This window comes from Nesoenas mayeri (assembly GCF_963082525.1).
Source record: "Nesoenas mayeri genome assembly, chromosome: 5".
Lineage (NCBI taxonomy): Eukaryota > Metazoa > Chordata > Aves > Columbiformes > Columbidae > Nesoenas > Nesoenas mayeri.
In genome coordinates, this window is record NC_137548.1 from 28,067,727 (window position 1) to 28,085,059 (window position 17,333).

Sequence of the window (17,333 nt, forward strand, 5' to 3'; positions counted from 1 at the left end):
AAAAAGAGCAAAAATCACTGAACGCTACTGAGGCACATGCACAGCAAAAGGACATTGCAGCAATAGGAGACACGTGGCTCGAGCGAGGCATATGGTGGTGATGTACACTCACTGCAGTAACAGACAACTTTCTTCTGGTGGCAAAGGCAGGGATTTTTTGCCAGAAACTCAAAGAGGTTAGCAACGGGTGGAACTGCTATTGAAGAAGCACCTACCGGGACCATTGCATTGATTAACATCCCCGCTAACCTCAGGCATCCCAGTTTTATAGCTCTCCTAGAAATTCCTGACAGAAACCAGCAAAACTACCAAGGGCACCTCCTCTGTGTGACTCGTATGCGTGTCCTTGAATAGTGCTGGGAAGGAGGATGAGGCTGGTGGATCCGCCTGCAGCTGTGAGTAAAGCCGTGGGCTGAGGAAAGGCGCTTCCACAGGAGCTCCCGGGTGTGACTCCCCATGTGTTACCCTCCTCTGCTGCAGACACAGACAGCCAGAATAACATATTTCACGCTAAAAGCGGCATACTTCAGCTAAAACAAGCTGGCAGTACCAGAAAACATTTTAGGGTTTTTTTTTCATGCTGGTTTTACAGCTGTCACACTTTTAGTGTGAGAGATTTTCACTTTTAGGGGACTCTGCCATTAGCTCATTTTATAGGAAAACGTTACATATATGAAACAAGAACACAGAAGGGATGGATTATCCAGGAGAGGTTTTTCAGGTGACTGATACACCCAGTAAATTATGCCATTGCTTTTTGACTGCTTGAAGAACATTTCTGGACTTCTATTTCATTAGAATAATTAAATAGTAAGATCTATATCTTGTTTAGTGTTACAGCCTATTCTTCCAAAAGCGTTCTGGCAGCTCTTCCCCTAATCCACTTACCCAGTGTATAGGTCAGCTATATACTCCTCGTTCTCTAAAGGTCACTTTGGCTCCCTTCTTGCCATTTCACTGTAATAAGCATTTATTCTGTGATGCCCAGCAACTACTGTGCTCACAGGAAATGATGCTGCTTTTTACATTTCCTCTCTTTAGATAGGATTTGCCATATTGCATCCATGTCTGCTACATAGCCAGGGTTCTGCTTCACTGTATGTACATATAAGCGTCTCTCTGACATATCGGTAGTTGGAGGTAACAGACAACATCAAACTCTTAGAACCTTGTGTTGTCAGAGGATGCTTATTGAGAAGGAAAGTCTGACTTTGCTGTTTGCTTGAAACAGAGGTTTCAAGAAAATAATTGAAGCAGGGATGGGGATCCAAGACTCCCTGTCCCTTGCCTTGCCACAGCCTTCCTGGGTGACCCCGGGCGACTATCGAACCGGGTAAGTAATGCCCATCAGGCAGGGATACTTCATTGGTAATTTTAATGAAAAGTTTTGACACCTTGGAATAAAAATGCTACATGTGGAAGTGGGAAAAAAACAACAAAAAAAACCCCAAAAACTGTCTTTACCTTGGAAGTTGGAAAAAAAAGTGAATAAACTGAATAATTGCTGTGGTCAGTGGCTGATCTTATAAATCCTTCCTTACCTGAGATAATGCTGAAAATTTATCTCAGTTGTGAACAAGAGGCAGTAAGAGGAAAGACTTGGGAAGAAACTGTTCATGGGGAAAAGGCATTTTGCAGGGCATACAGGATTTATGAAGGCAGGGTAAATAGTAGTTACTACTTCTAATGCTATACATGTGCAAACCTTTGTGAATGTTGAATATGTGCTAATTAAAGTATTTGTATATTCTGTGTTCATTAATAAGGTTCAGCAAAGTTTCCCTGTATTTGACTTCAGGGGAACTTCTTGTTCTGTTCAGCCATTTTTCTGCCATTAGTTTCCACATTTCTCTCATAGGAGGAATTTTTATTTCCTTTTTTGATGTTTAAATACCATCCCCGAAATGATGTCATTACAAGGCAAAACATTTTAATTAAATCTCTCTCTTATTGTCCGTTGGCCGATGACAGGCCCGGCGTTATGATTCACGGGCACGTGTGACTTCAGCACGGGGCTGGGAGTCACGGGGGAGGGGAGCGTGGGGAATTCCACCCACCCTGCCCCGAAAACCAGGTGGCTGCAGCTCCTCCAGCACTCGGGCCGGCTATTTTCCTGCCTCTCTCTGCCCGGGAGAGGAGCGTGGGGCCGTGAGGTGAACCCGCCCAGGGAGCGCGGGCGGCTGAAGAGCTTTCCAAGGAATAATTAAAAAAGAAAAAGCAAAGGCATTTCTTCAGCCACACCAGTGCTGGGTCAGAAAAGCGGCTCCACTTGGCAGGGAAAAGGGCTGCTCGAACCAGCCGAAGCACCGCGGCGCTGCAGCTGGCACGGCTGCTGCAGCAAGTCCTGCCCCTCCTCTGCCAGCCGCATCCCTGGCTGCAGCGAGGACTGAGCGGGAGGACGCCGAGCCCCGGGCGGTGGCTGGGGAGGGCAGGCTGGCGGGGGAAAGCAGACAGGCGGTGGCTGGGGAGGGCAGGCTGGCGGTGGCTGGGGAAGGCAGGCAGGCGGTGGCCCCCTCAGGCCGGGCGGCAGCAGCCGCGGGGCCGCGCTGGGGTTGCGGGGCGGCCGCCCGGCCGTGACTCAGCCGCAGGAATGCGCTGGCAGCGGCCCGGCTGACGCAAGGGGCCCGGCTCGCCCGGCGGGCACGGCCGGCACCGCGCTCCTCCTCAGCCCGGCCCGAGCCGCCGAGAAGCTGACTGATAGCGCCCCGGAGGGACTCGGGCCGCACTGGCGGAAGGGGCCGCTTGAAGCCGCACCGGTGACCCTGCCAAGGTTCCCCGAGGGGAAATCCCGGGTCGCTGGGCACCCCCGCTCCACGGCAGCCACGCACCTGCCCGTGCTGCAGCACTGCGGGGTGAGCGCCGGTGGGGAGGCACCGCAAGTCTTGCTAACTTGCAGCGAAATGGTGCTGGGATCTGCCACTTGTGGTCAAATTATTTTAAAAATAAATGTATCTGCAGTGTGAAGAAAGGCATAAAACCTCAGTGCTTGCCTTTCATTGGGGTTTTCTGTAATACTCTCTTACAAGAACTTAGATTTTGTCCAGCATTCTTTGCACTCCCACTGAAAACACAAAATTGTTGGAGGGAAACAGGACATTTTCCAGAGGCACACAAGAGAGCAAAGTGGGAAAGGAAGTGCCCTGAGCAACAGATCTCAGACAGTACACTCTCCTATGGATTTCTCTCCCTTCACTGATTTTTTTTTTTTAACTGAACAGTATTAAGACTTTCTGTTATTTCAGTGTACACCTACACAAGTTCCTCTGCTTTCCCTTTGTAGCCTTCTTCCTGAAGGTAATCTGGCTACACCAGAAGAGACCTGATGTTTCCTGGCAGAAACCGAGTTCCTCAGCTGAACTGCTAGACATACGGCCCCACTTTCTTCTATCTCAAATTAACTCTTCTATGAAACTTAATTACTTAATTAAGGATCTTAATTACTTTTGTGACCTCTATCCTTCTGCTAGATTTAACTCAAGTAAGCTAACAAGTTAAAAAGTCACTGGGACAAGGACTAGCCCAAGCGAGAGAAGGGATGCCCAAGGAGGCCAAGCAGAGGCCTTGCTTCCATGGGAAATGAGGCTGAAACGGTAACATCGAGTTTAGTGACTCTGACAGAGAAGCAAAGGGGATGTACAGGGTACAAAAGGAAAGGACTGTGACTTCAGAGAGCTTCAATGCATAAGGCAACTTAGTCCATTATAATCACTTTGTGCTAATGAGCATCCAGGAGTTGAATCCAAACAAACAGTGCCTTCTGCTTCCCAGTGAGTCATTTCTTCCATCCCCGGAGGGTGAGGGGAGGCTTGGAGGGCTTCCTCAGAGGCATGCGCTCCACATAGGGTATCATTCACAAAGCTTTTAGTGCTGCTGCTGCTGGGCTCTCTGAATCATAGGGCTATTTCGGTGGTGCCTGGTGGGATGCAGGTCTTGTAGCACAAGGGTAGTGAAACTCAGGGCTTCCTGAGTGCAGCCAAGGTGGTGAACCAGTTTTGTCTGAGTGTGCTCCAGCAAGATTTGCTTGGTCATTATGGCTCTTGGCTGGACAGTGGCCATTTCTGTGGCCTTCAAGGTCACCATTGGGCTCTATCACAAGTTCCTTCCCTGGTCGCTACAGTCATTGGGAGTCCATTGTTCATTTTCTTGAAAATAAGAAGCCCCTTTCTGCTTATCTGTGACCTGTTTTTCACCCTGAAAATTATCTCCAATTCTGTTGAACTCATTTATCTCTCAGAGGTGTCTATAAAGTCCTAAAATATTCCTTCTTCAATACTCCTTCTGTACACTTGACAATTTGCCAGGTACCAGTCAGTGATGTTCAGGAGCAGCCCAGTGTGCCTGGGTGCCTCAGGTATGCACCTTGTGAGGTGATGAGAATAACAAGCACTTCTGATTCATTATTCAGTTTCCATGGTAGTAAAGACAGAGGGTTAGTCATGCACAATTTTGGAGTTGTCATCCCTGGAGCATCTACCCAGCCGCACAACTCCAGAGCTGGTAACTCTTTTTCTACCTTTAATTTCACCAGCCTGGGACGTGCAGTGCAGAGACCCTGCATCGGTGGCTGAGGACACTCACACAGTTCATGGTACTGCACCAGTGTTAGAAGAACGCTGAGCCCACGGCAGTGATGTACGGCACAAGGGCACAGCTACATCTGCTTACAAAGGCGAAGAAACCCCCATGCTGCTCTTTGCCATAGTAGCCTCCCAACATTGTGTACGGCTGCAAGGACACAAACCTCCACTTGGGGCACTGAGAAGGGCTCGTGTCACACACAGCGCCGCGATGCACTGCAGTGTCGTGAATGCTGTTTTGGGATACACTAAACCATCCTGATGGGGAGGATCTGAAACCACTCCTGTCCACCCCAGGCCATGAAGCTACACAAGAGCAGCAGATGCCCAGAAATGGGGCTGTCAAGACATTCCCATGGACTTACGTTGGTTTACGCCAACCATAAAACCGTGTTTTGAGACTTACCCAGTTTAGTATTTGTGCTATTAATTCCCATTAACAATTTTCACCTATCCTAACTAGTTACTTGCTTGATCAAAAAGCAGCACATATTGAATTTGAAAACTGAATTGCGTAATGGTTGACTCTTTAAATGTAAATATGCAATGGACGTTCTCCTTCCTGGGTCCCGCATTGCTGGCACTGAACAGGCTGTAGGACTGAATGAGTGGCCATCAACTAGAAACAGGCTGAAGTTAATAAACTGGCCATTTTCAGCTCAGTGGCAGTGGCGGCGGGGGTGGGGTGGTCCTGAATGTGTGGGTGTAATGAGCTGGAGGCATAATATAGCTCCACGTCAGTGATTTCAAAGCAGATGGGCCGAATTTTGAATACTGATGAATGCCAATCAGTCTTGAATTCTGCATACAGAGAGGGCAGGATGTAACTCAAAAACTGGAAACACAGTGGCTCCTCTGGTCAGCGTAGCAGTGTACAGTAATGGAGAAAAGGGAAAAAAATCCCATATCCCCCACACAATGCAGCATGAATGTATATATACATATATGTATATGTATACATGAGTGCTGCTAAAACACTAGTTAGCCGTTTTCTAGGAAGGTACTGTTAGCAATTCAGGTGTTCTGGGGACAGACAGCTAACTGGCCACAACACAGGTGGGCTGCTCACACACACTGCTGGTTGAAACCCTGCCTGTTTTGGAGCTCTTGTCTTTCACACGCACCAGTTCAGGGAGCAGAGAGCTGCACAGTCCGACCATCCCCTTGTCCGCTGGCACGGGCTGTCGCACACAGCAAACACGGAATGCCCCCCACGCCGTCTTGTCAGGCTCACGCAGACAGCGCTCGGCCACGAAGCACCAAGAGGGGTGCGATGCCAAAATCGTGACTTTAGAGCATCAGAACACACCCCGGCGAACACAGCGGCCCCAGGCAGGAGCTGCGGGCAGAGCGGGGCCGCCCGCGCCTGGCTCCGGCGTGGCCCGCGCCGTCCTGCCGCACCCGACGCGGCTGCCTGTGCCTGTGCCTGTGCCCGGCGCCGTCCGCTCAGCAGCCCGCGCCCGCCGGGGCAGGCCTGGGGGCGGCCGAGGGTGGAAGCCGGTGGCTGCGCGGCCGAGGCGGCCGGCTGGGCGCTGCCAGCCGCACCCCGGGGGCTGCCCGTGCCGCGCAGAGAGCCGGCCCCGCAGCCCCGTCCCGGTCTGGCCCAGCCCCGCGGGGGGCGGCCCGGCGCGGCGCGGCCCGGCGGCACGTGGTGGCGGCGCGGCCCATGTGACCGGCCCTCCCCGGCCGCCGCGGCTCATCCCCCGCCCGGCCCGAGTCCCCGCCCGCTTCGCCCCCAACGCAGCGCTCTCCTGCGTGGAGCAGCACCGCACCGCAGGCAGCCGCTGCCCCGGCACCCGGCGCCATGGTAAGGGCGGCGCGGCGCGGCCGAGCGGGGAGGGCGGCTGGCGGGGCAGCGGCGGCGCGGGGCTGAGCAGAGCAGAGCAGAGCAGAGCAGGCCCGGCGCGGCCCCGCGGCCTCTGGCGGCCATTTTAGTCTAATTTTAGCCGGGTGCGGGGGGAAGGGGCGGTGGGAGCGGCCGCGGGGCAGGAGCGGGCGGCGGGGCGGGCCGCGCTGGGGCCGGGGGCTGGCGGCTCGGGCCCGGAGGCGCGGCGCAGCGCTCCCTGCGGCACCGCTCGGGCGTGCGAGCGCCTCTGGGTGCGGGTGAGGGGCGGCGGTCCGGCCGCTGCCGGCGGGCGCGGGGAGAGCGGCTCCCGGTGGGGCCTGCGAGGCTCCCGGTGGGGCCTGCGAGGCTCCCGGTGGGGCCTGCGGGGCTCCCGGTGGGGCCTGCGGGGCTCCCGGTGGGGCCTGCGGGGCTCCCGGTGGGGCCTGCGGGGCTCCCGGTGGGGCCTGCGGGGCTCCCGGTGGGGCCTGCGGGGCTCCCGGTGGGGCCTGCGGGGCTCCCGGTGGGGCCTGCGCGGCTCCCGGCGCCCCCTCGGGGGAGCCGCTGCTGCGGCGCGGCCGGGCCCCGGAGGTGTCCGCGGCCGGCGGGGGAGCTGCCGGTGCCGCCCCGGGGGCGCTGGGGCTGGAGCGAGGGTCGGGGCGAGCGGGGCTGCGGGGCTGCCGCTCCCCGGAGGCGCGGGCCGCCCCTGCGAACAAAGCCGTGAAGGGGCAGGCGGCTCCCGCGGGGACAAAGCCGGCGGCTCCCGGTGCATCTGCCCGCCCCGCACCGCCGCGGGCAGCGCCGCCTCCCCGGATGCGGCTGCGGGGCGGGAGCCGGGGCACTGCGGTTGGGATCAGCCCGCGCCCTCGCCACGGGGTCCGTACATTGTTGTATTTTTGCCGCCAGCTCCCCGCCTGCCCTGCCGGTGTCTGGTGTTCTTGCTGTTGTAGGCTCGGGGTTTGAACCGCTTGCGAGCCCTAAGGGAAGCGGGATACGTTGTAACTGGTGTTTTCCCACAAAGAAAGAACAAGCGGGGAATACTTGTGTGCAGCAGTGCGAAGTAAAATTCAGGAGTTTTTAAAGCGTGATGTGGAAGCTGACACAATGCAGAAAACATTTCTGCTGCTTGTAGAGCCTTACATCACCCAGCAGAATGAGAGTCATGACAGTGCTGGATGTGGGCTGCTGCTGTAGTGTTTGTTCCGCTGAAAACGAACAAAAAAGAACAAAACCCCCACCCTCCATCCCAACCCCAAACTACAAACTCCTCTCCTGTGTTCAGCTCCCCTCCAAGCCCCTGCTTCCCAACCTTCCCCTCAGTGAGCCAAGGGTATGATAAGGTAATGGAAAACTGCTTGAGTAGTACAGTTGTATGCCTAGTTGTATAAAACTGCCATCCCGAATCACAGCTGAAGATGCTGAGGTCTGCAACAGGAGAGTACAGAATTTACACCTCCTTCATATCTTCTGCTCCAGTCCTGCAACAATTACTAAATTCATAGTGTGTTCACGTTGAGTACAGTATTTTTATTCTTACAGGGGCAGGCAGACTTCTTTATCTAGCACTGTGGGCTATCATCTTGTCTGGTGAGTGTTAATTTCTGCTGTTTAAATTATTCCTTTGATCTCATTTTACAGGCTTCTGGAGTAACAGTGAATGATGAAGTCATAAAGGTTTTTAATGACATGAAAGTAAGGAAATCTTCAACCCCAGAAGAGATTAAAAAAAGAAAGAAAGCCGTTCTCTTCTGCTTAAGTGATGACAAAAAACAAATAATTGTAGAGGAGTCAAAGCAGATATTGGTTGGTGACATTGGAGATACCGTGGAGGACCCGTATACAGCCTTTGTAAAGTTGCTACCTTTGAATGATTGCCGATACGCTTTGTATGATGCCACATACGAGACAAAGGAATCTAAGAAAGAAGACCTGGTATTTATATTCTGGTGTGTAAGAGCAAAGCTTGTTGTTAAACTTGAATATTCCAGAATTAACACCGGATGACTGAATAACTGTGTGGTTGTGTTTTTTCTTTTTTCCTTCTAAGGGCTCCTGAAAGTGCACCTTTAAAAAGCAAGATGATCTACGCAAGCTCTAAAGATGCCATTAAAAAGAAATTTACAGGTACAACCTTTAAAATGTTTTGCTTATTATTTATAATGCTGTCTAGATCTTGAGGTTCTCACAAGTACGTTTATTTTCCATCTGCCTTTCAGGTATTAAACATGAGTGGCAAGTAAATGGTTTGGATGATATTAAGGACCGTTCAACACTTGGAGAGAAATTGGGAGGCAACGTGGTAGTTTCACTTGAAGGAAAACCCTTATAAAAAGACAGACAAGTGCCATCTGGATCTAAGGAGCTTCCATTTCTGCAGCTCGTTCAATTGGAATAGTATTAGTCTCCCTGTCCCCTGCCCTCCTCAAAAAATAAGTCCTTTCCCTAATGCCCCTGAAGGAGATGTCATTGTTAAGCAGTCTACCAGTGATTGCCATTAGACTGTTTAATCCTGGTAGTTTTTTGTAGGATCCAAGGAATGCTTTCACGTCATACTCTTAGCCAAAACTGACGTGGCAGGCATTCCTTGCAACGTGTACAATGAATGTGATAGTTAATGTGAATAGTCCAGCAGACAGCAAAGGGTAAGCTAATTGAATGCCTTGAAAGTATTGTCCACTGGTCGGATGGTAGACTCTATACAGTATTACTTACAGTTGCACTTGATTGCAGTTCCATGAGGCTCTTGTGCATTCATACACCTCACCTGCCTTGACAAGCCTATTTTTGTGACATGGCAGCACACAACACTATGCATTTAAAGCACTTTTTTGTAATATGTTTGACCTGCCCCCCCCCCTCCAAAGGAATGCCAATTAAGTTGCTGTAACTGTGTCATCAAATCATTGTAGTACCTCAGTTTCATTCCTGTTACATGCATATCTTTATAAATGAAGTAGCTGTTACGATGCCTTTTGTTTTCCAGTGAATGTACACTACTGAACAGGAGTAGAAGTTACCTGTTTACCATGTGAGTCTTGAAACACTAAAGTTTTGTAAAACATCAATCATGGTGGCAATTTCTGTATTAAAAAGAGCCTTAAATGGAACGTTGTTTTTTTGAGATCAAGAACTGGCCACGTTGCAATAAAACTTGTGGCTTATTACAGAATGTTGCCTTGTTTTCATTGGAAAATATAGTTTTTAAATATGTTTAATTTAAGCATATTTCAGATAACTTCTGTGGAAAGTATTGTAAAGATAAATAATCATTAATCTCAAATAATGCAGTTTTTTCATTCCTAATCATGATTTAGGCACTGCTTTACAATACTTTGTGGCTCTGTTCTGATCATTCAATAAAGGACCTGATTCTAGTTTACCATTGAAGAAGCTACCACTACTAGAGACCATTAGTTCCATGAAACACTTGTATCAGAAACATATGAAGTGATTAACCACGCAGCGTGTTTCGTACCTGAATGTTCTTAAAGTTCTACATGTCAGAGTTAAACCTTGCACAAAATCTTACAGCTCGCCGTCTTTTTTTGCTAAGATGATGTGTAATGACAATTGTGTGCAGAATATGAAGCCGGTACATGATTTTTGTTTCTTGAGGGTTGCAGCGGAGGCGGGCTTGGTACAAGAAATAGCCTAAATTAACTGTTCTACTTGTTAGCTTCTATGTAAATAGAACTGGAAAGTGTTTGCCACTACTGAGGCTTGCACTGGGGACATGTTTTGGCTGGGAGCCAAATAATGCTCTCCTTATAGAGAATTTGATCTGCTCTGTGTGAGCAATCCTCCGTTAGCCAGAGCTATTTATGGCAAACACATGCTTTTGTATCTTGTCATCGTTATCCACAAATGGCAAAACTGGACATGATTCTCCTGGTATGCGTAAAGGAGCGCTGTTGGGCAGCCACTCGCAGCTGAGCTGTACATGCTGCTAGAAGGAATGCTCTTTATCATTACCTTATTTTAAAAAGTTGGTAGAGTAGAACTATGGAGCTTTTAAATATGGGCCCTTTATGTTCAGTTCATAGCCCTTTTTCAACAAGGAAGCAGACAATAATAAAATTATTTTTCTTTTCTTTTTTTTTTTTTTTAATAAGTAGTTTAAATAACGTAGCGGTACTGTGTTTAGGCTCTCTTGTCCTGTAGAACTTTAAGACTTTGTTTCAGGCTTCTGGCTATCCCTATGACTTGCACACCTCATTGTGTTAGCTATTGTATGTAGACTAAACTTTACTAGAATTTAACTAAAAAGGCATGATGACCACTGACTTACTAAGTGTATTAATGAGTCTTGGTTTTGTTCTACAAAACTCTCCTTTCAGGTACCTTTTAAGGTTGAGAAGTAACTGATGGTATGCATGTTGTCTAGATAAAGGAAAAAAACCCTTTTTATTCCTCAAAATAGTCTATTTCTGATTATTCACGTTGCGTGTAAAGCCCAGTTTAATGTAAGGATCTCCTTTGTGCTTTATGTTTGACTTCAGTACAGTATAATGAAATTATCTTTTAACTGATTTTTCACAAGGTATAAATGTTTTCCTTAGAAAAAGCCAAAACTGAAAATGTTAAATTTTAATAAACCATTTGAATTTCATTTTAGACAGTAAACTTTTTTAAAGAGTACTGTGTTTAAATTTATTGTTTGTCTGTGCTGCAAACAGTCTGGAGAGATGTCTGTGGCTTCTAAGTTGACTATGAAAAGTTACTTTTTTTTTAACTAGCTTAGATGTGTATTCACTCAGTCCAAGTAGATAAAAAAATTGAAGCACAAACTGTATTTATGTAAGATTCCTACCAAAACAATTTTGGATCCAAAAGGATCAGCCTGCTTTCAGTTTGTTCTTGAAATGACTGACTGATGCGAGGTCCAATTCAGATGGCTTGCTTGGTTTTTTTTGTTTTTTTGGTTTTTTTTTTAATAAAAACCCAACAATAAAGTGCTACAGAACTGTTACTGTTTGAATTATAAAACAAATGAGAGACAGCTGGCATCTGTTCCAAAATGGTTTGTCAGCTGTTGTTTTCTGTCATTATGCAAAATGGTGAGGGCCTCATTGTGATCGAGAAGTGGAGGAAAATCCTCTCGAGTTGAATATCTTCTGTGTATCTCGGTGTAGACGTGACTTTTGGGTATCATGGCTTCAGTTATTTTATTGATCAAGAAATGTAAAATAAACTTTTAATGAGAGTAGCTTGTGCAGAAACAGCATTTTTCTTCTAAAAATACTTTGAAACCAGCAGTTGTTTTGTTTGATTTGGTAAATCCTGGAAGAGGTATACACGAGGGCTCGATTTCCCCAAAAAGGGAAATCGGTCCAAGACAAGGATGAGAAGGTGACGTTTATGCTCGTGGCGATTTTAGAAATGCAAAGCTTAAATAGATGCGGACTTGAGTGTAAAAATCACTCCTAGTCAGATTGTTAAATAGAGTTTGAGTATGTTCAGTTAAAATCCGAAGTGCTTCTCTAAGCGGAAGAGTCTTTTTCTGCTGTACCGTTCCCTCAGAACAAGTGATGAAATACAGCAATTGCCACAATTTGATAATAAGCTTTACTCTCTTATGCCAATTCCAGTATAAACCAAATTTTCATGTCTGCCTATTTTTTACAAACTTCTGTAAGTTACCCCTTAGTTTGTGGTGGCGAGTTAATGATTGTAGAGTGAAAACACAGCACTAATGGTGGATGAAAGATCATCAATGTAGCACCTGTCTATTAAGTATTGAATTTCTTTGAAATATTTCTGATTTTGAAAACCTGGTATAAATAAAATTAATTTAAATGTCTCCAGATGTTGAGTATGTTTGTGTGCTAGGTAACACCTACACTAATCACTTTGTCTTTGGGAGCCGCCCAGATACTGTGAAAGGAGAGATCAGAAAGTAAAAGCATGGACTATGTTTATTTGTAATGGGTTTCACCTACAGCCCATTCAGTTCAATACCCAGGTGTAGCAAAAGCCAGCACTGGTGACTCTGGAGATGGGTATGAAGGAGTTTGTAGTGGGATGGTGATGGGAAACTCTTTTCTTGTGTTGGGTCCCAGCTCACATGTTCAGAAAGTCTGATGTTTTTTGTAAGGTAGCAAAAAGTATGCTGGTTGACATAAGTCATTTCAAATGCTCAGAAGAAACTGAACTGATGCAGTGTGACAAAAGATGACTCCGTGAAGAATGATCGAAGGATTATTCTTTTGGTATCAGTGGTATCTCTCCTGTTAATGTAAAATCTCTTGGATCTAGGAACAGCTTAACTGGAAGAGAGCTGATTTTGTAAACAAAGCTGTCAAGGAACAGCTTCACTGGGTTTTGTGAAGGAGACAGGCTTTGACACTGTAGATGAACAATCTTGTTTACCTAACAAACTTTGTTTGTGGCTATAGGGCACATGTATGAGAATACACATTAAAAATGAAGGAAAGGTCTCTAAGAAATTAAGGATCTTTATAGAAATTACTGCTTAGTTAAAAAATGTTCTCTTCTTACTCTATTCGTATCCAGTGCCTGATAACCTCTTGAATTTGGGCATTTCCCTGCCTCACCCCCCATGCTGTTAAATCTACAATAACTCCCATACATCTTACTATTCCTTGCATTGCTTATCTCTGCCATCTACTAATACTATATGAAAAAAATACAAAAGTGAAAAATTAAAACCTTTCATAGGAAATTGAAACAGGTAACATAATATATGTTGTTTATTTGATGATGTAATAGAATTTTCTTTTTTATATTGCAGCAAAAATGTGTGCTATTTGGAGGCACTGAGTGATTTGGACATGGCATTTTTATTATCATTGTAGGTTAATATTTGTGTTTTCAGCTTTACTTCATAATTACTTAGAAAACTGATGATTGGAAAATAAATTTGAAGGTGCTGCTGGTTGTTTTTCAAGTTCCTAAATGTCAATTCAGACAATAAAAAATATGCCAACTTGAATTTCCTACCGTTAGCTTCATTTTTATTCCTGGGTGAACAGGCGTAGGAATGTGTGTAGCTGTAATCATGCCTTCTCCTCTTCCACCTCTTTATTTTTAAAAACAGCTGTGTCACTGCAAATCCCTACCATCTGCCCACCATCTTCTCTAAAGCTTTGCGGACAATCTCCACTTGTACCTTTTCGTATCTATTTCCCCCCTCTTGTTTGCGATTGTAGGGATTTGATTTAGAAAAACTGAACACTGTAACAATATGCTCCTCAAAAGCTTTTCTATTATGCATAAAGTTAAAAGCATCAGTTACTCTCTGGTGAGCACAGCTGCAGGGTGTACATCAGCTCGAAAAAAATAGATGTGATTTTGAGAACAGGTTTAGAAGAGCCTGATTTGTGGCAGCGCTGCTTTCATCTCTGACCTTCTGTTAAGGCTGATGTAAGAGCTAAGCTTTTCTTCCATTTTAGCTGTTTCAACAGAAAATGGAATGTGCGTGTCGCAAACAAGGTGCAGAGGAAGGTTTAGAAGATGCAGGTTTTCATGGAGACCTGTACATCTGGGGGCGGGGGGAAGGTTACAGCACAGGATTGCTTTCCTTTTAATTTCAGCATGGGCTTGCAGCTGTAAAGACTGAGATTATGTTGTCTTTTGCTCTGCCTGAACATCCTGATTCCACTGTCTCAAGTGCCTTGATGCTTTTAAGCAATGAAATATGAACACACAGCCCTGTGTCAGTGCAATTTGTTTTACTCCTATAAATATGAAACCATGCTGTAATGGGGCTTCTGGTTAGTGATACCGTATAGGTGATGCACCTGAGCTGCATTTGAACAACCCTTTAAAATTGTGTGGTTTTTCATTATACCCAATACAATAATTAAGCTATTACATTGGGAGTGAGGATGATCTGATGTAGTTCTTAGTTATGTGACTGCAAGTGACAAATGTAATATATGGTCATGTTTTACAGTCTTAACCCTGTTATTTAAGTGTGACTTAGAGATTAAACACTTCCCAGTCCACAGAACTCATTGCCTGCATAAATTCTTTTAAGAAGCAGTAGCTTGATTTTATCTCTTTGTTGACTATACTGATGCAGAATCCGTCACCTGAAGGTTTTTATTCTCCTGCATTGGTGAATTCCCTTTGTTGTGCTACATTATTTCTCCGCATCCACACTTCAAAACCAGTTCCCAGAACTCTCCTTCCAAGTAACCAGAATTCCTAAACAATATTTATTCTGCGTGACTAAAGTAGAAAGGCATCTTGTAGAACACACATAGGAAACAAATGCCTGGCATTATCCTGCGTGGCCACTGGACATGTTTGGCCCTGCCTGCCATCTCTGACTGTTGGGTTATTCTGATGAGAACCCCAGCTCGTTCAAGTTTGTGTGCAACAGCCCAACCCAGAAAATGTGTGGAAACAGAAGAGAATGTTTTATTTTTTCTCATATAAGTACTTCACAAACGGACTGAATGCCTTGTTTACTGGTAAGGCTGAGTGAAACAGCTATCAGGGTCACAGTGATAACCCCTTTTTCAAAAACATATTTTACCTGTTCTGACAAAAACACCTTGCTTTGATTCTAGCCAGATTTATAGATTTAGTTCAACAGGTGCAGTGGTCAGAAGTATTTTCAGGGCAAGCTATATTTAGATATATAACCTTTCAATAATTCTGGTAGTTGCTTTGGTCCCATTATTACTTTAATTCAGTCGCTTGAACTCTATTACAGTTTTAACTGCCTGGAGTTCAGCACTGCTAATATAATGCTCACAACACAGCATAAACAACACTTAAACGTCATCATCATCAAAACTAGTAATAATCCAAATTAATTTTATGTTTTATAGCCTGCTCTCAGTTTTGCAAGGAGGATGACAACTCTCTTAAGAAAGTCAAGTGGTCGTTCAGTGAGCTCCTGACTGAACACCCACCATAGATCTTCACGAGGGAGTTGAAGTAGTGTTGGAGTATCCATATAGAGCAGTTTGCTTTGCTTTCTTGCATAGTTGAATAAATTCCCTGTCCTGGGATATGTTGAGGTTACTGTGGCATCAACGTCTAAAGCACTTCACCGCCTTTTTCATTCTGAATAGAATGGACAGACTGCAATTACAGCTTTTTCTTATGACACTACAGTCAACCATCTCAGCTATGTATTTTATTTTTTCCTGATTACGAGAAGGGAGCAGAGAATGCTTCTCATAGCACTGTGCAGTATAAGGCCAAAATACAGCACCGAAATGACATCTTCAGGAACATAAGGACTGCTGTTGTTCTAATAGTGAAATACAAAGTCAAGATATGTCCAGTAATAGCTTTGTGCACAGCCGATTCAAGAAGCACGTGGCTCTGTGTTTATCTGCAGTTATCCTGTGCATAAAGTAATGATGATACATAAAAATATATTTAACATCAATGGGAATTCAGAATCTTACTTTAACAGCTGTTTTCTTTGGAAAAGGGTGAGGATAAGATTTTTCCAAAGGTTTACTAATTAATATCCAGGAAATGGAATAACTTATTTTCGTATATGTGCTTTAAGTATTATTTGTCTAGATATTTAAGGAATTTCCTGTTTTTACCTCCTTTTTTTAAAAAATAAAAATTTTCTTTAGAAAGTTTCCACTGTAATAGCAAACTGTGGGAAGATGAGAAGAGTTATTAGTTGTTTCTCTTTCCATCAGCATCTTACATTGTGTGCAAATACAGATCCTCTCAATTTCTTCTTAAAATAGCATTTGGATCACAATCAGTGGTTAGTGGACAAGAACATACAATTTTTGTAAGTGATTTTACAGTATTAATAGGAACATACACATTTTTGAGCTATGAGATGAAAACTTTTAATTACCAAAGGGCATATTTGGGGGAAAAAACCAGTGACTTTTTAAAGGTTATATTTTTCTCTGCTAGCAAGTTTTTTATGTTGTAAGTTGCCCATGAAGTTCTTTCTGTTTTCTTAGTTACTTGGTTCTCACTTTCCCCACACTGCATCACGTTTCAGTCTAATACAGATTGGATTAAATTGTTACCAAAGGAAGGAGCTATTATGTATATAAAATATATGGTTACTGTAGAAAAGAGTAAACTGTTTGCTTGACCCAGTTTTATGGAGCTATTTCTTGCTATAGGGATGGGATCACAGTTAAGGAAAAGGGATGAATGGGTTTACTGAGAGTATTTAGGAGCACTCAGTGGGAATGAGATTATTATTGTAGTGCTTAATCCTGAAATAATCATAGACCATCTCATCAATCTTGCGCCAGCATTAGAGAGATGAATGTTACAGCTACTTTTTGATATGTCTGCAATAATTTTCCTTTGTTATAATTTAGAATAGAATATTTACACCTATGATGAATGTTTCAGTGTTTTCACATGTTTTTCAGAAGATGATTCAGAACTAGTGGAAATGTAATTCTTCAACGTCTTTTACGGGGCTGAAAGTTAAAGTGAAGGTTATAGAAGCAACCAGTTCACTTAATCTATTTTGGGGAATTGCTATAATGTTATCAGGCTTGCTTTGCCATCTGTGGGGCACAGTGTGAAAGGGTGCATAGAAAGGGTGTTGTGGTGACACAGTATCTGTTATCACTGACATTACATGCGTTTAACGGCAGTCAAGTTCCAAGTCGTGCTGTATGCAAAAGGAATAAAAAATATTCTCAGATCATAATTTGTCATTTTCATGGGCAGTAACATTTTGTTCCCTTTGAACAGGTATAAGCATCCTGCTGTGTCTTTGCATTCTCAACGATGCAAATGACAAAGCTGAGCCTTTCCCCTCCCTTTGACTGGCTTTCCGCATCCCTTCTCCTCCAAAGCACCTTCCCTGCCTCTGCCTACATGCAGAAATTGCTCACCTGCTTCCTTGAATCCTCCTATTTATCTCAGTTACCTCAGTTTCACCTCTGCTCATCATCACCCTTTTTCGCTCCCTGGTAGCTTGGGTTCTCCTCACATTAGCAGTGTGCTTTAGT

At 45.2% G+C, this 17,333-nt stretch overlaps 1 protein-coding gene across 2 annotated transcripts; it reads left to right on the forward strand.

Annotated features, from left to right (window-relative positions):
- The first annotated feature begins 6,092 nt into the window (after positions 1-6,092).
- CFL2 (cofilin 2) lies at positions 6,093-13,015 on the forward strand. 2 transcript variants are annotated; one of them, XM_080344620.1, is made up of 4 exons: positions 6,093-6,384; positions 8,038-8,345; positions 8,447-8,523; positions 8,616-13,015. In XM_080344620.1, the coding sequence occupies exons 1-4, from the start codon at positions 6,382-6,384 to the stop codon at positions 8,726-8,728; spliced, it is 501 nt and encodes a 166-aa protein (XP_080200746.1). In that variant the 5' UTR covers positions 6,093-6,381; the 3' UTR covers positions 8,729-13,015. The 2 variants fall into 2 exon arrangements, with proteins under 2 accessions (XP_080200746.1, XP_080200745.1); XM_080344619.1 differs by lacking the exon at positions 6,093-6,384 and adding an exon at positions 7,316-7,739.
- Positions 13,016-17,333: the final 4,318 nt, after the last annotated feature.